The following is a 20,781-nucleotide window of genomic DNA, read 5'->3' as shown; positions in this document are numbered from 1 at the left end:
ACCTTTTGAACTTCTGAACTGCACAAGGTAATTGCTGGGAAAAATAACTCACAATGCCACTGTCGTACCTAATGGGAATGAGAGACCGTGTAAGTCCCTAAAAGTTTTAAATTATTCCTGCTCCTTAAAAACGTGAGAATTAATTGAAAAGCACAGTGAAGGTTGAAAAGACCAAGTGGTCAACAACAAGGACATTTCAGAGATTCCGTCTGCTCTCCCTTTGCAGAGGGAATCTCCTGGTCTGTCACCAGATCCAGCTGCAGCAACCCTGCCCTCAGAGGACGATTTTGCAGAGAAGACACTTTGTTCCCAACACATTCCACATAATGCACTGACTATCTGCATCCCAGCCCCGTTCAAACTCCCTAAAAATCTTCCATTTGTGCAGTTTTACGAGCACGTGCTCATGCAGTTGAAAACTGGAGGGAATCAAAGTGCAAGGGGCTGGCTGTAAAGGTAGCACTGAAGCTGCTTGTAAATGTTTCTGGAATAGTAAACACAGAGCACCGTAAATAACTCCTCCCTCCCTCAATTAGCTCTCTGGCTTCCTCTGCCACGAGGTTACTCCTCTGTTTTCATACCCAGTGGCCTCTGGCTGTCACAAAGTGCCACCACCATAAGCCTCTGGTAAAGGCACTGCCTCTCCAGCCTCGGGCAGATAACGACTTCACTCCGGAATAAATTACAGCTCTCTAGTCACAAGCATTTTTAAAAGGCTCCACGCAGCTGGCAAGAGTTCTCCTCCACAGCTTCGAGATACAAAGAACAGAAATCAAACAAAACCCACAAAACAACAAAAAAACACCACATAGCAAAGCCACGTCATAAATACAGGGAAAACAAAGAGTTCGTCATTTTTCTGTGGAATGTTTCATGAGGGAGAAAAAGCTGCATTTTTTGCTAGTGACATTTCAGCTGCCACTGGATTTGTCCAGCAGATGTGATAAATAGACTCACAGATTCATTAAGGTTGGAAAAGACCTCCAAGACCACCAAACCCAACCTCTGAGTACCACCAGGCCCATCAATCCATACCAACTGCTCCAGGGGACACCTTTTTCCACAGTGGCAAGTTCCTGGGACACTGAACACCTTGAAGGTCCTACTAAACAGGTTAGGGACAGCTATTTACACATCAGAGACCAATGGGGAGCCCCCAGCACAAAAATCATGGAATCCCAGAATGGCTTGGGCTGGATGGGACTCTGATCCCCACTGGTGGGTAGCACAGGAGGAAAACCAGAGGAAGAGAGGAGGCAGGAAGCAAAGGAGGATGTCACACTAGCTCAGCCCCAGCCATGCCATGATGTGCAGAAGGCAGTAGAAACCTCCTTTTCCTCCCTCTGGAGGCAAAGGACAAACTCAAGGAAGAAACAGAACAACTCTGGACAGCTGGAGACACAGCTTTGATGAAAATGAGGAAAAAACAGGAAAAAAAAGAGATTATAAAGGCTGAACTCATTTAACTCGACATCACTCTTCCCACGTTCCCTTTGGGTTCTAATTTTTAACTTTTCCAGACTAAGGGGAAACGAGAGATGATAAGGGATGACGGGGAGAGGCTGACTTGGGCACCAGCCATGTAGGGAGCTGGCAGAGCCTTCTGCAGCAGCCAAAGCCTACAGAAATCTCTTGATCTGTTTTTTTTTCCCCCTGAAGTGATGAGACAGCAGGGGAAAAACAACTGTCTGAGGCAGCCTCAGTCCTGCTGCTGGAAGGACCAGGAGACTGTGGAGCTGCTGTGCCTGGAGGGGAGGAAACAACCCACCTGCAAGGCTGGATGAGGCTTGGAGCGAAAACTCTTCTGATATTACAAATCACAGAATCCTTAAGGCTGGAAAATCCCTCTCAGACCATCAAGTCCAACCATTCCCCCAGCACCACCAAACCCACCCCCACACCGTGTCCCCCACTGCCACATCCACACGTTGTCTGATCACTTCCAGGGATGGAGACTCCACCACTGCCTCCAGTAGCCTGTGCCAGTGCCTGACCACCCTTTCAGTGGAGAAATATTTCCTGATAATCCAACCTAAACCTCCCCAGGTTTGAACATTAAACCTGCAAAAGAGGTGGGATATAGGAGCACAGGGTGACGGTGGAATTTCAGCTCACTGAGAAAAACAGAATGGTTTGGGCTAGAAGGGATCTTAAAGCTCATCCCATTCCCTCCCTACCATGGGCAGGGACACCTTCCACTAGCCCAGGGTGCTCCAAGCTCGGTCCAACCTGGCCTTGGACACTTCCAGGGATGCAGGGGCAGCCACAGCTTCTCTGATAATTATTCTTATTATTTTAAAGTAAAACAGTGTATTTTTTCTCGGTTGCCTTCCTGGAAACAGCAAGACTTGTTTTGGCTGCAGTCCCCTCAAAAATTTCATCTGCTGCAGACACCTAACAGGGAATGTTTAGGGCCAAAATCTCAAAGTTTGGAAAAATCATATGGAATTAAGAAGAGCCTTATTTCGGAGTATATAAATATATAAAAGACTTCAGGAGTATTATTTACGGGAAATCCACAAATAAAAAAATTAACAGGCACTGCCATTGGTCCTGTTAATAATTAAATATTTTTTTCTTTTATTTTTAGCCGTGCCCTTAACTCTCCTACACACGAGGGTCCTAAAATATCCCCACATCTGGGAAAAGTCTTTTTCCATGTCAGCACTTGGATGCTGTCCCACGGGATAAATCCGCCACACGCATGCAGCGCTAGCACCAAAGTGATTTTAACTCGTGACTCCTATAAATCAAACACTGGGAAGCTGCCCCGCTGCCATCAGTTCAATTAAACCCCCTCTGCTTCTGCTGTGGAGAGCGATGGGTCCCAGCTCTGACAAAGCTGGAATTCAGAGTGCTCCAGTGGCTCTCCAGCTCCTGGGAGGTCCGGGAGAAAGTCTGAATGAGCTCAGCGGATACGTCACGGCCGAGGCTTTGGAAAAGCTTTAAAAACCTTCATGCGAAAAATCCCTCCAGCTGACACTGGCCTGAACAAAGAACCCCAACTCACTGCCCCGCATCCCACGGCCCTGCTCCTGAGGAGTGTGTGGAGGGGGGAGGAAATGGGATCCCTCTGGAGCAGCGGCTCCCCAGGGCCCCGTGTGCGGGGCTGACCCAGGGCCAGGGCTGGCACCCGCTGTGGCAGTGCTCCAGGAGGACAGCATTGACGTCAGTGGCTTGTGTAACCATCCTGCCTCAGCCCAGCCCATAAACGAGGCTTTAGGGGTGGTTGTGGGGGGGGGGGGGGGTTGTGGCTCCTTCCACTCTTTGATCCAGCCCTCGGTGGTTGTGTTTTCTCGCAGGACTGGAACAGTGGAAACATTTGGAGGAAGCTCTGCTGTAAATGAAACCACCGTGATCCGAACGGCCGCCTGCCATGGGCTGGTCCTGAGCCCCAAACTTCTTTCTCCTGGAATTGCTGCTGTCCTACAGAAAGCCACCACTGGGACTCCTTGGGAGGAGTGCTCTGAAAGCCTCAAAGTAGGACAAATCCCAGAATGGGTTGGCTGGGAAGGGACCTTAAAGATGATGCAGTTCTACCCTCCTGCCATGGGCAGGGACACCTCCCACTGTCCCAGGCTGCTCCAAGCCCCAATGTCCAGCCTGGCCTTGGGCACTGCCAGGGATCCAGGGGCAGCCACAGCTTCTCTGGGCACCCTGTGCCAGGCCCTCCCCACCCTCCCAGGGAACAATTCCTTCCCAATATCCCATCCATCCCTGCCCTCTATCAGAGGGAAGCTATTCCCCGTGTCCTGTCCCTCCATGCCTTGCCCCCAGTCCCTCTATAGCTCTCCCAGAGCCCCTTTAGGGCCTGGAAGGGGCTCTGAGCTCTCCCTGGAGCCTTCTCTCCTCCAGGCTGAACTCCCTTAAGTCTCTCAGCCTTCCAGCAAACACTTCAATAAATCTGAGTAACTTCCCTCACAAATACTTCCTGGTGTTGTCATGCCTTAGAGAAGTCCAAGGGTGAGAGGTCCAGGGATGAGAGGTCCAGGGATGCTGGAGGTGGAGCCCACACACACACCCGCACTAGGGACCCCAAAATCGCACGCTTGAAGCTGCTAGAGAAGAAGAAAGGCATTGCAAGCTTCGTGCCTACCTTGTTGATGTGCAGCTGCTGCTGCTGGAATTGCTGTTTGTGTTTCTCCAGGAACTGCTGGTGCTGCTGCTGGATCACCAGCTGCTGGAGGGCCTGGGCGTTCTGGGGCAGGGGAGCAGACTGGGTGCGCCCGAGCGGGCGGTGCTGCCGCAGCTTGTGGATCGAAGGGGAGACCCTCTCTCCACCCACCAGGGGCTGTGCGTGCAGGGGCAGTCCTGAAAGATACCAGTCTGAAGATAATATGGAGGAAAAAACAGCAGAGGAGAAACAAGAGGAAGAAGAAAGGAAGGGAGAAAACGGCTGTTGAGTAACGCTGATGGTGACAGTGATACCATGTCAAACCCAGCCACCTCGCCACCTACAGCTGGAGCTGCCTTAAGAGAGAGCAGATAAATTAATTACCACTGCACGGAGCGATGCTTTGCTTGGTTTGAGCTCTGTGTCTGCCTGGTGACTCAGAGACCCTCTGGAAACATTTAATTTCTTGAAACCAGCAACACCTCACAGACCCTTCCGAGACCACAGAAGTCTGGAGGAGTTTAAACCTCACAGCTTGCCTTGGTCCAGGGACTGATCCCAGGTTCAAGCTGCAGGAACCAGCAGTTATCCCTCATGGGGGCTCCCTGGATACTCCCTTGATGACGATCAAGGAGTGCACGGCTGCCCTTGGCTGTGCTCTGCTCCACACACAGGGATGGAAAATCCCTGTAATAAGCCCCTGGCCAGCTCTGAGCTGGGAAAGGGACTGTTTCAGGAACATGGGAGCTGTCAGGCCTCAGAGCTTCTACAGCAAGAAGGTAAGTTAGAGGCCAAGGTGACAAAGAGCTGGAATTGTTTCCATCACTGTCCTGTGCAGACATGCCAGTGAGTTAACGAAACTCAAAAGGTTATTTTGGGATTGGGGTTACTGACACACCCTTGGAGATTTGGGTGTCACTCATGGCTGCCGTGTGAAATACCCCCTGAGCTCTGGGAAGGACACATCTTTAGGAAGTGTCCTCTTTCCTTAGCAGTTCTTGGGGTGAGCCAGTTCCTGCCCAGCTCTCAGAAAACACTCCTTCCCACTCTTCTGAGAAAGCTGAGACACCAGCTACGCCCACCAAAGCCCAGCCCAAGGCGGGAGGAGCTGAGGATACACTTTTATTTTGGTTACACCTTGGGATAAAAAGGCACGGCTGGGAACTGCTGCCTTGCGAACAGGGGTAGGGCTGCAGTCACTTTTTTTTGGGCAAGAAGCCCTCTGCTCTCCTCAGGCTTTGGTTTAGGACAGAGTCAAGCTGCCCAGAAGTCTGCAGCCAGCTCGATGCTGAGGATTAGAAACACCTTGACATTTGTGTCCCAGGATGTGACCTCCTTTCCCAGCGATTCGCAGAACTGCCCCACGTGGAAGGAGCTGACTCATGTGGAAGCCTCTTTTCTCGGAAGACTTAAGGAGTTTCTCCCACTCTCTGCTTTTTTCTGAAAGCAATCATGTGAAAGGGTATTTTATTTTATAAATGCGTGTCTCCACAGATGTCGGTGTGTACACACACGGGTCTGCACACCAACACACGGATAATTGGCAGAGCTCTCCTTTTCCCTGAGAGCACAGCTCCTCCTCCCAAAAGCTCGAATCAGACAGCAGAGCTTGCACAGGATATTATGGAAGACTACCTTCCTCCAAGGCAATGGCCAAGGTGCTCCTGGGAAAGCTTTCCAGGAGACACCAAGTTCATGGAATCCTGGAATGGCTGGGCTTGGGAGGGACCTTAAAACTCATCTCATCCCACCCCCTGCCACAGGCAGGGACACCTTCCATTATCTCAGGTTGCTCCAAGCCCTGAATACGTTCCATGAGGACTATGGAACATCAGGACATGTACCACAACATGAAGGGTACTACCCGGAGTAACCGGTCCCAAAAGGAATGCCACAACTAAGGAATTCTGGTCTAGCTTCCCAAGCTGGCCATGTCTACCCTCCAGCACAGAGAGAGCCATCACGGCTGGATAATTCTGCAGCTGTCAGGGGACCATCTCCAGAGCTCAAGGCTCTCCAGCAGAATCCTAATAAACTCCACTTTGTTTCCAAGGAATTTCCAAGTATTAACTGCAGCTTGGCAGCCGGTGCACTCAAGGCTTTGGGGAGCACGTGTGAGCTCGCTGCCTCTCAGCTGCTGCCTCTGGAACGTGTGTTTCTCCTTGTTGCTGTGTCCTGACTCCTTCTCCTGAGTGCTGGGCTGTAACATGTTGTACTCGCTCGGGAAACACCGCACGGAGCAGGTGGAGTAGAAGGAATTCGCTTGGAAACCAACACGGCACGCTGGAAACCGAGGGAAGCGAACACACTTCTCTGCTTCAGCTTCCCCACATCTACGTGCTCCTAAGCTTATCCCAACCCCGTGGATATTCCTGGGATCTGGATGCACAACCAGCCACGAGCTGCAATGCTTCAGGGGCTGACACCTCCCGAGAACTTCCATTAGAAATGGAAGAAAGGGAAGGAAAACCAACACGCCAGTAACTGAGGCAGAACATCCTTTGTCCCAGCACCACACACAGGAAACCAGGAACGCATCCCAGTGGGAATTATTGCTTTGAATCCAGCCTATTCATTGCCACAGGCCTTCCCACAGGTAGCTCATTCTGAAACTCCAGCACCGGGAGTGACTCACGGCAATTAACATCCTGGAGAGGGAACGCACACAAACAAACCCAATCTGCTGGGAGGCAGCTGATTCTGCCACGGTTTTGCTATTTATATTAATGGTGGAGAGGAAGTGCTTTGATCCATCATTTTCTAAGTGCGTGCCCTTCATACCCTCACGGAATAGAAAGCATCCATGGAAAACAGGAATTGTTAAGACGCAACGTTTTTGCCCTCGCTTTGATCTGAACTGTCAGAACTCCAACAAACAAGAGTTTTCAACTTTTACCTACCAACTTTTGCTGTCCTGATGGAAGAACAGCATTTATTTTCATCTCACCAAAATGAGGTGGGAGATCTGGTTTTGGAAAAACCACCACTAATCAATGAATCAGCAAACACATCCCGAAGGTTTTATGTTCTACCTGCAGGGGGTAGAGGGGATGCAGGACCTTGACAACAACCCAACAGATCCCAGCTGGTTCCCTCTCTTTCCCAGGTGCCCGAGTGCTGCCCCTGGAGCGCTCACCTGTGACCAGGGGCGTTTGTGCAGTTGGCTGTTCCAGTAAGACCATGTGCTGCAGGAGAGGGTTATGTGCAGTTCCCCCATCCCTCTCCAACGTTGTAGTGCTCAGGTAGGGAGTGAGGTGAGTGCCAGGGAATAAGGAGATCCGCTGCTGTAAGGCTGGGATTGCGAGCCTCTCCGCGTCCTGCTGGGCTTGTCCCGCCTGCAAACGCACCACGGCACAGGGGGTTAAGGGACATCCCAGAGGCTGGTCCCCACCCCACTGACATCCCAGAGGCTGATCCCAACCCCACTGACATCCCAGAGGCTGGGCCCAACTGCACTTACGCTGGAAGGGCCAGTGGCAGGCAGTCCTAGCGTGATGTTGGGCAGGGAGGGCGAGGTGTAGAGCGGGAGCTGCGTCACGGAGCCCTCGCGGTTCACGAGTCTGTGAGCCAGGCTGGTCTGGAAAGGAGAGCGAGAACGGGGCCCTGGTGAGACCCCATCTCCAGAGCCCACCAGGACATGGCACAATCACCAGGACAACACAGCAGGAGGAGACACAGAGTCTCCAAAGCCGGAGAGGACCCATGAGGATCATCAAATCCAGCCCCAGGCCCTGCACAGACCCCCCACCAATCCCACCCTGGGCATCCCTGGCAGCGCTGTCCAAACGCTCCTGGAGCTCTGGCAGCCTCGGGGCTGTGCCCAATTCTGTGGGGAGCCTGGGCAGTGCCCAGCACCCTCTGGGGGAAGAATCTTCTCCTAGCATCCAACCTAACCCTCCCCTGGAACAGCTACGTGCTGTTCCCTTGGTACTTGTCCTTCTCAAGCACTTGCCCTTTTTTAAAGGTAAAACAGGTTATCTTAAAAAAAAAAAAAAGGCTTTACAATTGGTGTTTTTCTCTTTAGCAAATAACAGACAATTTATGTTATTTACTAGCATGTGTTAGCACAAATCAGACTTCAAGATCTCATCCAAAACCCTTAAGGTTGCATTTACAGAGCTATTTCCTGATTTTCAGGGTGAAATGCAAGATTTGCTCAGTTGTCTTATGGGCATTTGAAGCAAGAACACTTTAGGAAAAATACCTTTAATTTCCAAACAAGACTGATTCGAAATACGCACGAGAAAACCCATTATAAAAATTACAATAAAGTGCCTAATTTTCCTGTTAGGAAAGCAGCGTTCTGATCACCCTGAAGTCTCTGCGGGTGATTTTCCAACATAAATAGAATTTAGACTTCAAGAAGACTTCTGCAGAAGTCTGTTAAACTCAGATGCTGTTGTGAAAAAGGGGATTTTGTTCAACTCAATATTCTGTTATGGGGCAATCTGTACCTAAGTCGTGGCTGTCCCATCCCTGGGATTGTTCATGGCCAGGTTGTTCCACCCCCTGCCATGGGCAGGGACACCTTCCACTACCCCAGGGTGCTCCAAACCCAAAATCCAGCCTCTCCATGGGCATTTCCAGGGATCAGGCAGCCACAGCTTCTCTGGGCAGCCTGTGCCATTTTTTTTACCAGCCTTGTTGTAAAAAAAAATAAATCTTCATTTTTCTCGCTAATCTAAAGTGACTCTCCATGTGATTATTTGTACCCACACACTTCTCCTTCCAAGTGATTTTTGAGCACTCCTGGCAATTTTGCTTTAATTTAAGTTACACAATGTCAGTGTGCCATTGAAAATAAGATACTTATTGTCAGCAGAGGAATGAAATATTTTACTGATATCATAAATGAAACAAAACTACATCCATTTTCCCTTTGAACAATCAATACTCTGGAGTTGTGCCTCAAAGCCTCTCCTGGGGATTTGATACAGAAAACAGAGGAGAGAAGAACACAGCAGCTTGATGCTCTCAGCATATGGGATTTGGCAGCATTATCATCACTTTAAACACACAGCTCCCATCGCTGGGCTGTGCACAAATGGGCCTGAATTGCACACAGCCATTGCTGAATGCACAATTTGCAGCTGTACTCAAGCAGTTTCTACAGGCTTGTACCAACTGCACTGGCAGTGAATGCTGTGTGCCTTTCAGAGAGGGAAAAGCCTTTAAAAGCAGCATTTCTAAACAGAAAGGGCCTGTTTTGAAGGAGGCAGGGCTGCAGCCTTTCCCCACTGAAGGACACTCAGCGTGGACACCATCTCCCCACATACCTGCTCCAAGGGCTGACGCAGCGAACTGAGCAGCAGTGAGATATAGTTCTCACTTGAAACAAAACATGAAGCCAAGAACGAAACACAGCTTCATCTTTTTAGAAACACTCAGATGTTTCTAAACATTTAATGGTGGGAACATGGGAAATCCTGGTCAACTGGTATTAAAGGAACCTCCAACACTTGAGCTCCCAGGTCATACAGCTCCTACTGAAGAAGAAGGTTTTAAAGACATCAAACCCCACTGATTTTTTCCCAAATGCAGACCAACGGATCAGCTGGGATCACATGACATGAATGTTGAAATAAAATGCAGAGTTATTTTTCTTTGGAAAAGGGAAAGGCTTGGGCAGGACAGGGTGTTTTTTTCCAAATCATTTGTGGCGCTCGTGCCTCAGCCTAAGTCACAAAACTGCAGCACTACAAGCAGTTGATGGAAAGGCTTTTTCTTGTGGTCAGTGTCCATTTGATTAGGTGTTGGTGGTCTAGTCCCAGATGATCAGCTCCAGTTATTTAGCTGAAAAATCAAATGGAGGAGGAGAATGCTCCAGCTTCACATTCACCTGCAGGAGCTCACTCCGACTTCATGGAACGGTTTGGGCTGGAAGGGACCTTAAAGACCATCAGGTTCCAACCCCCTGCCCTGGACAGGGACTTGTGGGAAGCTGCCTGCTCTGTTTATGCCACAAAAAGCTGTCAAATCCAATGGTTTTTCCATCAGCAGCATGATGGAAAATGGGGATTTGCACTTTGCTAAGGACAGACAAGACTGACAGCTCCTGGATCAGCAAAACCAAAACTCAGTGCTCGTCCTTCTGGGGCAAGTGAAGCCTCCACCTCACACCATCTTTATCTTCCCACCAATTACCCGAATCTGTAAGGTTTACTACGGACTAGAGGGGCTGGAATGTGTGCTGGATAATTTGGCAGGGCAGAGGGTGGAGAAGGAGGCATGGTCCCCCATATTAAATACTGTTACACCACATTAGAAATAAAAATAAAGTGAGAATCTGTACAAAACTAGAAAGCAATAAGGGCTGACATTTCCACCATCAGAAGGCCTTTTCAATCCTAAAGGAATATTTGTGGAGAACAAGCCCAAGCCTGTTTGTGGAGCCCTGGTGTTCAGACAGACTCTATATTCATGGGGAGAACAGCTACTGGATAACAAGAAATGCACCAGTAACATCAGACAACCACACGGGTTTTCTACAGGCACAGTTTATACTGGGAGCCAGCTCACATGGCGCAGACCCCTTGGAAAAGCAGGGATCCAGGATTCCTGAACACAGGAGCTGCTGTGCTCAATCCAACCCCACCTCACCCAGTCCAACACCCTGCCCTGGACATGCATCGATGCCTCGAGCGACGGTGAAAGTTTATGGGATTATAAACCAGCACATGGCACCAAGCTTTCAGATCCCCAGCTGGGAGGAAAAGTTTAAACCCATTCTCTTTAATCCGGTTCTGGTTTGGTCATATTTAGACCAGCCTACTGCACACAATAAATCCACCCCATACACAAGAAAAAATTCTCCAAACATTAAAATACTTGCATTTGACCTTGCTGGATCCCTTTATTTTTACTTTCTCCTCACTATAAAACCACTGCAAGTTACCACAAGCTGCCTGTGAGCTGGTTCAAGCCAGATTTAATAAACAGATAAGGCATCCTGTCAGCCCAGGCTGAGAGGTAATTCCCAAAGTCTGCTCCAAGTCACAAGCCAGGGTTTTCCTTTCGTGTGGTTTAGCCCTAAAACTCTCCCAAAGCTGATGAGTGTTAAAAACCAGAGGGAAGGAGGGCTCTGTACCTCTGCTTGGATACTCGTGACTGATCCTGCAATTCCGTTCTCGGTGCTGATGTTGTTGGAGCTGTTGTTCGGAGAGCTGGGACCAGATCCAGGAGCACTGTTGCATGCCGAGTCTGAAAAACACATCCAAAACCAACTCTGAACATTAGAAACCATCTCTCTGATGGGATTTAGACAGATAACAACCCCTCAAGTTTCATTTTGGACGAAAGCAGCCCTCCTCCTCCTCCCCTTCTTCCCCCTAAATCTTCCCAGGGCTCTTAAAATACCAACAAACACTTTCAGATGGTTCATCCAAGTACCTACTCAGCATATTTAAGTCTTCTCCCCACGGGGATTTGTCTTAGAGTGTATTAATAACTTGAAATATGATTGAAAGATGATACAAGACATGGAAGGTTTGAAGAGGTCAGACGGGAGGATGCAGGAGCTGTTCTGCTTCATTTTTCTAGAAGTGCCTCTCTCACCCTCTTTCCGTCTAATCCTAAAGACACCTCCTTGCATCAGACTTCCCTCAGAAGGTCTCTCACCTGCTGTATGGCACAGCTGCCAGTGCTCCTCCTTTTCTTTGGGAGGGTTAATAAGATTAAAACCTTTTCTTTTGAGCTTTCCCTGTCCCCAAGCATTTGCAGCAGGAGAATCTCCCAGCAGCTGCAGTGGCTCAGGCTGCAGCAGGCTCCTCCTTGCTCCAGGAGGAATAAAAGCTAATTATTACAAGGGCCTGGAGGGACAGGACACAGGGAATGGCTTCCCACTGCCAGAGGGCAGGATTGGATGGGATATTGGGAAGGAATTGTTCCCTGGGAGGGTGGGCAGGCCCTGGCACAGGGTGCCCAGAGCAGCTGTGGCTGCCCCTGGATCCCTGGAAGTGCCCAAGGCCAGGTTGGAACAACCTGGTCAAGTGGAAGGTGTCCCACCAGAACCCACTGCACTCTTCAGGGATTAAACATAATTTCTACTCCCTCAAGTGGGACTGTTTTAAAAACCTATTTTCCATTTAGAAGTCCCCTCTTTCCATGAGAACTCGGATACTTTTCTAGCAGGCTCCAGGCTGGCTTCTTGAACCATGTCCATGCCAGTGAGAAATGGGAGCTTCCACTGCCATTTCTGAAGGCATTGCTCAGAGAAATGGTCAGCCAGCAGAGGCTGACTTATCCCAGGAGCCACATGCCACATAGTGTGTGAGTGAAGGAAATTGGATTTTCGGGTCTGAAAGCCTGCCAGAACTCATGGAGGGTTTGGACAACGCTCTCAGGCACAGGCTGGGATTGTTGGGGTGTCCTGTGCAGGGCCAGGGTTTGGACTAGATTATCCTTGTGGGTGCCTTCCAACTCAGGATGTTCTATGATTCCACCATTCTTAGCTCTTGAAATCATCCTTCCCCTCTGCAAACAGAGAGGCTCTGACGCAGAGAAGCACTGAGCCACCCCAGGGTCTCCCAAACCCACCCCGCTGTCTAAAGGGAGCTCCTTTTGAGTTTGATGGAGTGATGATCGTGTGCCTTGGAGCGAGACAAGCCTGGCAAAGCTGTCCCTGGGTGGTACTTACCCAGAGACATCCCTAGATGGTGCTAAGAATTAACTTTATGGTAATCTCCTCATGTTCTCTACTCTGATCCCACTTACAAACTTTATTCCTGGAAGAACAGGACTTTTCAATAAGAAGCTACCAAGTGAGTAGTCAAAGAATCAGCTGCATGTTTAGACCCCCTGTGTCAAGAACCTCTTCCTGTTTTCCATCCCAGCTGACACAGCTCCAGGTGTGTGTCGGGTCACAGGGGCAGAGATCAGAGCTGCCCCTCGTGAGGAAGCTGTGGATCCGGACGGGGCCTGACCTCAGCCTCCCCCAGGCTGGACAAGCCCAGTGCCCTCAGCTTGGTTCCACTGAGGCACACAAAGGAGCCAGGAATGCATTCTGGAAGAGGACAAAGGGGTGAGGAACTGAGGAATTGTCGCTTACCCGCCGTACCTGTGACGTCCAGCGGGCGCTTCTTGAGCGCCGTCACCACGGGCCCGTCCTTCCTGCGCAGGAGGGGGCTGCTCCTCCTCTCAGCAACCTTCTGCTTTAGTCTGGAGCGCAGCTTCAGGTTGGGCTCAGAGGCTGGGCAGGACAAGGAAACAGTGTTTGGGTTAAGAGTGTCTCAGCAGTGTTTTACTCAGACTGCAGTTGAGTTGAGTTGAGTTGAGTTGAGTTGAGTTGAGTTGAGTTGAGTTGGCTGCAGTCGAGCATTTGCAGGAGGTTAAATTAAGTGAGGCCATTTCCTAACAAATATTCGGAATGCAGACTTTTTAACGTAACAACCAGGTCCCAGCCCATGCAACATCTGAACTCAACAACAACGGCAGGCATTTGAATTGACAATGTAATAATCATCCTGCAAAGTCTGCCTTGAACGAGGACACAGAGGCACAAACTGCTGACAGCTCACCGGGATTAGTGCAGGGCTTCCCACCTCTGCCCGACCTGCTCCCAACCCAGCGGCAAACCCAACCCATGGGATCCAGGGAATCAGCAGAGGAATGGGTGAGCCAGCTGAGAGGCTGCTGTTGGTTATCTCTGACGTGCTGCCAGAACGGGCAGCTCCACACCCTTGGAGTCATCCAACCCCAGGGAGAGCTGGCTGAGGGGCAGGGGGAAAGAAAACGCCAAAATCAAACCCCACAAGCAAAGCAGGTGATTGTCTCCCTGCTGGGTCACCCTCAACTTGCAGACAGATGAGTCTGTGTCAGCTGGAGCCAGTGTCAACTCAAGGGAAAGGGCATGAGAGCGTGGCCAAGGAAAGCCAAGGCCAGGGAGGAGGAGGAGGTTTCTTTGTTTATTTGGGAAGCAACTTGGGTTACATCATCACAGCCCCACAGCTCAACCCTATCGAAGAGCACATCAGACACTTGGGAAGGTCCGGGCTGCCCAGGGCAGGTGTGGATGCATCTCCTGTGACCACAGCCTTGTGTACAGCATGCTTTCGAGAGACTCCCTCCAGATCCCAAATCCTGAGATCCCAGAAAGCCAAGGCAGAGCTCCTGGGAAGCCCCAGCGCCCGTGGGGCCAGGACAGCCGGTGACAGCGCACACATTATCGAGTCTCCATGGAGTCATGAAGCTTTAATTCAAGACTCTTCCTGTGAGGTGATTTCCTCTGGATGCTTTCTGACCTCCTGAGTCCTGAGAGAAACACCTGCTCTGGGGTTTGAGGGCTCCCAACAGAGCTGAGATGCATAAACCAGCCCCATCCTTTCCCTTCCCCAACCTCCCAACAACTCCGCCGCTCCATCCTCTGAACCAGCAAATCCTGTGCTCAGTCTGTTACCAACCAACACACTCCAGGGCCAAAAATCTACGCTTCTCCAGAAGAATTACAACAGGGTTTACAAACTGATTTGAATTAACTCAGTCTGGCTGCAGCTGTATTTCCCTACAGTTGGCTTTGACCACCGGGTCACATCAAAGATCAAGCCTGTCGACGTTAATTGCAGGGCTCAAAAAATCAGAAGGCTGATGAATTCAAGATCAAATGCTTGAAGTTAAGCCATAAAAACAGTGCTTTGATGGAGTTTTTGGGAGGAGGAAAAAAAAAAGAAAGGAAAGAGCTTTTTCATGAATGCTTTGGACAGAAAAACGCCAGCAAGAGATAAAGGGCGCACTTAAAAAAAAAAGTGCTTCCTCAAGATGATGCTTCAAATGCTGAATGAAGTGCATTAGCAAGGGGTGAATTATCTTAGAGAGAGAGAATTTGCATATAAAATGGCAGGGGACTGAATGCAAATCTGCTCCCAGGGCAGTACTGAAGAGGGGACCAGTTCAAATACAAGCCCAGGCTCCAAACAGCAACTTCTCCAAGTTCTCTTCGAAACAGCAGCTGGCGTACGATTTTAAGAGCAGTCTTTGGGTACACGCCTCCTCCCACATCCTTACATTCACAGCTTTAATTCCTCCCAATTTCTGAGTGTTAGTAGCTGCCTGGATGCCACACTCATGGCTGGAATGAGATGATCTTCAAGGTCCCTTCCAACAAAACCACTTCGGGATTCTGTGGAAGGGGAAGGTGTCACAGCTGGATGCTGATATATCCATTTTAAATCAAGGAAATCCAAGCCTGTGCCACAGCTCTTGGAAGGAATCTGTCCTCTGACAGAGGAAAACATGGCAATAAAAACTGTATTTCGGCCCAAGTTTCATTCCTGGTGTTCAGCTGAAGGATGGCTTCTGTTGGGAACACACAGGTAATTAGGTGGCTTTCAAACACAGAGAAGGAATGGGTTTGAAACACCTTAAAAATGGGCAGGGAAACGAAAGATTTGGGGTCACAGATCACCCAACACATCCCATCACCCAACATATCCCAACACAATAAAAACCTCCTTCCATATAACAAGAGGAGAACAAACATAGAAAATGACAGCCTTAAAAGAGAAAGTACCTCCAGCAAAAGTGATTGCCAAAGCAACGCATTGGAATTTGTCAGATTAAACTATTTTAAGGCAAAATCACTCGGTGTTTTCCCCTTCTGCTCCCTCAGCTGGGGGGTGGAGTCTCGAAGCACCAAAAGGTCTATTTAAAGCCCCGCTCTGATTTTGCTCTTTATCCCTCAGATATAATCCCAAATCTAACATGGCATCAGGACCCCCGAGAGCATAATCCCTACACGGATTTAATTGGGTGCTCCAGAGCCCAAAGCAGGGGAATTAAAATTCAGCGCGGGCAGCGCAGCACAGCCTCAAACTCACAGAATTCACGTAAAACCTACTTTATAGTAAAAGATAGGAGCTTCCAGCAGAGGCATTTCCAAAGCTCCAACCAGGAGTTTGGGCTTATTCAGATGCTTTTTAAACTATTATATAATGAAAACATTTTTAAGCTGAGGAGAGCTGTCTTTCACAAGTGTAAAACAGGAATTTAAACAACACAGAAGCATCAATACCTGGCAGTCAGTGCAGGTTCAGTGCTGTCTCAGGAACACCGATTCCACTGGAAATCTCCCCAAATTCACCCTGCCAGGCAGTATGCCCAAACAAAGCCTTGCTAACTAGAGTAAATCTAAAAACTGGAGACTAAATTACAAAACCTCAGTTAAAAAATTACTGCTCCTCTACGTCTCCAGGTGAAACATTTAAAACAAATGCCGTGAAATTATCTAAATTCCCCTCCAGCAAACACAAGAAGCCCATGCCCAAATGTGAGTCAGCTCCCACAAAGCCAGTGGGATTTCTTAAGCACTGCCATACTTAATTTGGCCTATAACAAGGATTTATACAAAGAATATTTTGTTTTCCTCCGAGTAAATTAATAACCAGAACATAAGCCAAAAGCTTCCCTCATTTTCACAGGCTCCAGCCCAACTTACCCCTCTCATACGTCACTGAGTGCAGCAGGACCCATGTAATCCAATTCTTCCAACATTTGTGTCATTCCCATTGTTTTTTTTCCTAGAACTGCAGCCCCTGAGCTGCTGAACTAATCGGACATTAAGCCTGTGCAAGTCAAAACCCCACCACGTCCTGGGCAGAGTTTGCCCTGTTCCCACTGCCTGTCCACATTTGGGGGATAAAAGCAAACAATGCAGCATGAAAGCCCTGCCCCCAGTCCTTGAACACCTTCATTTCGCCAGGTGGGGACTTCATTCATTTATTATTATTATTAAGGGATGTTATTATTTTTATTATTATTATTGTCGTTGTTGTTGTTATTATTAAGCTTCAGACTAAGCTTTATCAGTCAGGCAAAAGCCAACAGAATTCTCTTGTCTCCCTTCTAACATCCATGAGAAAACCCCATGAGCAGAGGGAGCTTAAGCTGAAGGAGGGAAAGGTGAAATGGAATATATTCCCTGTGAGGGTGGGCAGGCCCTGGCACAGGGTGCCCAGAGCAGCTGTGGCTGCCCCTGGATCCCTGGCAGTGCCCAAGGCCAGGCTGGACATTGGGGCTTGGACCAGCCTGGGACAGTGGGAGGTATCCCTGTCCATGGCAGGGCTGGGATGGGCTTTGAGGTCCCCTCCAGCCCAATCCTGGGATTCTATGAGCAGTGCAGGCCCCTGTGAAGCAGAGGTGGAGCTGGGAGGACCAAGGAGGAGGAGGGTGGGTTTCCTGAGTGACTGAGGTCCCCCAGAGGTGACACTAAACCACAAGATTTTGTTTGGTCTCCTACTGGAAGAGGTTTCTCTCTTGGAGCACCACTGACAGCACCCCTCAAGAAGTGTCTTCACGATCCCACAACCGTTCAGGCTGGAGGAGACCTCTGAGATGACCGAGTGCAACCATCAATCCAGCACCACCACAAACCGTGTCCCCAGTGCCACATCCCGTTTTCTGATCACTTCCAGGGATGGTGACTCCACCACTGCCCCCGGCAGCCTGTGCCAGTGCCTGACCACCCTTCCAGTGAAGAAATTTTCCCAAATATCCAAGCGAATGTTATTTTTGGATCAGCCAGACTGACGTCCTCCACTTGGAGCAGGACAGGGTATTTCCAGCAGGGATTTCTCCGGAGGGTCAGGGCCTCCTCTGCATGGGTGGGTCTGTGGGAAGCCAGGCTTCCAACCGTGCTGCCTCGAACCACAGCGACACTCCATGCCACACAGAGCTCCGAGATTTCCTCTGGATTACACTCCCACGTTACACCAGGGTTTCTCACTGGTCTATTTTCCTCCAAACAACCTTTTGTCCTAAAACAAACCGCTCCAAGCACTCCAGTAATCAGAACCAGCTCAGAGGGATATTACGCTTTCCTTGACAAATGCAGCGCTGTAATTGTTGACAAAACTTTTCATTTTCCCTTTTATTTCTTTTTAAACCCACCAGTTTCACCTGCTTAGCTGCAAACAATACCCAAACAGCTCCAGGTTTCTGCAATAGCAACATCATCACAGGATGCTTTCCTCTCTCAGGCTCCTCTCTTTTGCACGGAAAAAGAATCATGGAGTCACAGAATCGTTTAGGTTGGAAAAGCCCTCCAAGATTGAGTGCAGTCATTAACCCAGCACTGCCAAACCCACCATGAACCCATTTCTCCCCCAAAAACATCCCACAGGCACATCCACAGTGACTGTCTAGGCAGGAAATCCTGAGATGCACCGGCCAAAGGTGTCCCTGTAAGCTCCCACTCTGGCACTAGTGGAGAATCCCAGAACAAGGTGGGCTGGAAGGAACACTAAAGCTCATCCAGCTCCACCCAGCTGTGCTACTGGAGGGGAAGGAAAAGCCAGGATCCAGAGCCTCAGTAATGCTTCACAAAACAGGGCTCTGAGCAGCCTGGGACAGTGGAAGGTGTCCCTGCCCAGGGCAGGGGGTGGAAGCAGATGAGCTTTGAGGTCCCTTCCAACCCAAACCATTCCAGGATTCCGTGACACGGTCCAGCTCTCCACCAGATTTAAAACAACCCCGAAACAGCCAAAAACCCCAAGAGGAAAAGCATGTCAAGAAGTGATCTACATGATGGTGGCGGTGTCAGCTTTCTAAGGAACAGCATGTTTTAATGCATCCACCGCTCGAGCTTCAGAGAGCAGGGAATGCCACCAACAACCTTGTTCCTGGGGAGAAAACCAGGACAGGATTCCTTAGAAATGCAAAACTGACAAGCTCTGCTAAAACCCACTTCAGCAGCTCCAGGAAAGGTGTTGACAAACAACTCTTGGGGTTATGAAAACAGGCTGTCCCAATGCAGAGTCTAAAATCACTCCGTAAGGATTCTCCAGGGATTCTCCTTAGAGGACCCCGGTGCAGCACTTAACGAATGTTATTAAATTTGGGAGGCACCAACCCTGATCTGGGAGCAGAAAAGGTCACTTAGAATCTCCCCTCTCAAAAGCTGTCAATAAAACTCTGACACTAAATCCTAAACAGAACAAAGGAAACTCCCCGAAAGGGGAAATAAAAATCCTTGTGCTAATCCAGGTATTTAACAGCAAAGGCAGGAGCAGCACCAACCAAACCAGTCTTAGTTCAGTGAAAAAAAAAAGGAAGAGCCCAAAGTGCTTGGAGAGAGGGAGCAGAGTGAAATTAATCCCCCAGCCAGGCTAAGAACAGGATTCAAGCAATTAGTAACTGCACCAGGAAAACAATTTCACGCTGAAACCGAACAGCCAAGAAACTGGAACATAATTTAGGAAAACAAATCAGAGGGAGTTGGATTTTGGGGCACGGGAGGCCTCTGGAGCACGCTGCAGGAGCTGACTGTTCCCCCTGCTGAAGGCTTTCAAGCACTCCTGCGAGATCATTCCTGCACATCCTCCCTCCACCATAACCTGTGACCATCAGGATTTCTTGAAATCAGAGTAAAAACACGGAGTATTGGTAAAATGCAGTGAAATGACAAATTCCATGGAATCCCAGAATGGTTTGGGCTGGGAGGGACCTTAGAGCTCACCTTGTTCCAACCCCCTGCCATGGGCAGGGACACCTTCCACTATCCCAGGCTGCTCCAAGCCCTATTCAACCTGGCCTGGAACACTTCCAGGGATCCAGGGGAATATTTATTCTTCCCAAAAAATGTCTCAACCTGCGGGACACGCTCCCAGCTCTGCAAACTGGGAGAGATGATCATTCCAACTGCCTTCCCACCGCCCCCTGAGCCGCCCTCTCCCCAGCAACGGTGCTGGTTGGATTCCAGCCCTGGTAATCAGAGCTGTATTGTGATGGGCTCTGTTATTTGAGCTGCAAATATTTAATCAAATTTAATAAAATTGGACTACACGATATGGCGGTTTTAAATTACCAGCACAAAGCCAGAGCGCTGCCTGGTGCCAAAAATCTGAAAAGCTCACCCGTAATAAAGAACTTTATTTAGGATGGGCTCCAGCCTTCCCTGCCTTTTGTTTACACCAGACTGTTCAGGAGCCTTTCTTCTCCAAGCAACTTAACATTCTTGGCACTGGGAATTCTGCAGGATATTGCCGTGCCAGAGCCTGACGTGCTGTTGCGTTGAAAGGAAAATAAAAGAAAACAATGAAAATAAAATAAAAAAAAAAAAGTCTCCCCTGAACCTTACAGAAGTGAACTCGTTTGTATCCCACAGCAGCGCCCAGGAGATTAATGCTGGCGCCCAAAAAGAACGAGCGCCAGCGTTCTGGAAAACCCAAATCAGCTGAACGTCCTCCTGTTGGAAAACAACAATGCCTTTGGTTGCTTCCACTCTTTAATAACGTGATTAGCTCCATTTATCATCCTTAATTCTCCCTGTCTGACAGCAGGAGCCTGTTCAGCAGGAGCCTTGGTGAGATCCCAGTTTGGGAAGCGGCGCAGGGTGAGATGTGCAGATGTCTTCCTTCCCCTGCAGAAATTCCCTTCCAGGACACTGGGAGCAAGAAGGGCGACCGCTCCTCCAAGCCACTCTGACAAGGTGCCTCGAGGTGATGAGCCAGGCGGGTTTGGGAGCATGGCAAAGCCTATTTCCACTGTGGGAACACTAACGGGGTAGGAACGGATCACCTGCCATCACAAGGCATAGGAAACAGCTAAAAATCTCTTGGAATCAGGCTGCCCACAGGCCCTGAGCGATAGGTTTGGTGCCAAGGGATGCTTCCCTGCGTGGAAACGCTGTGGTTCCCCAGGGCAGCCCAGAAGCTCTTCCATTATCTGGAAGCACAGAG

At 49.4% G+C, this 20,781-nt stretch overlaps 1 protein-coding gene across 21 annotated transcripts in view; it reads right to left on the bottom strand.

Annotated features, from left to right (window-relative positions):
- The window catches only part of HDAC4 (histone deacetylase 4), a 178,854-nt gene that overhangs the window by 40,733 nt on the left and 117,340 nt on the right, over positions 1-20,781 (bottom strand). For 15 of the 21 annotated variants that reach the window (XM_069021646.1, XM_069021645.1, XM_069021648.1 and 12 more), the window contains 5 exons: positions 13,161-13,301; positions 11,202-11,314; positions 7,575-7,691; positions 7,251-7,449; positions 4,097-4,326 (listed from right to left, as the gene is read on the bottom strand). In XM_069021646.1, the coding sequence (XP_068877747.1) occupies positions 4,097-4,326; positions 7,251-7,449; positions 7,575-7,691; positions 11,202-11,314; positions 13,161-13,301 (800 nt within the window). The remainder of the gene's footprint in view (positions 1-4,096; positions 4,327-7,250; positions 7,450-7,574; positions 7,692-11,201; positions 11,315-13,160; positions 13,302-20,781) is intronic. The other 6 variants (XM_069021641.1, XM_069021657.1, XM_069021640.1 and 3 more) reach the window with 3 other exon arrangements.

Source organism: Aphelocoma coerulescens, chromosome 7 (assembly GCF_041296385.1).
Source record: "Aphelocoma coerulescens isolate FSJ_1873_10779 chromosome 7, UR_Acoe_1.0, whole genome shotgun sequence".
NCBI lineage: Eukaryota > Metazoa > Chordata > Aves > Passeriformes > Corvidae > Aphelocoma > Aphelocoma coerulescens.
This window is presented reverse-complemented; position numbering and strand designations above follow the sequence as displayed.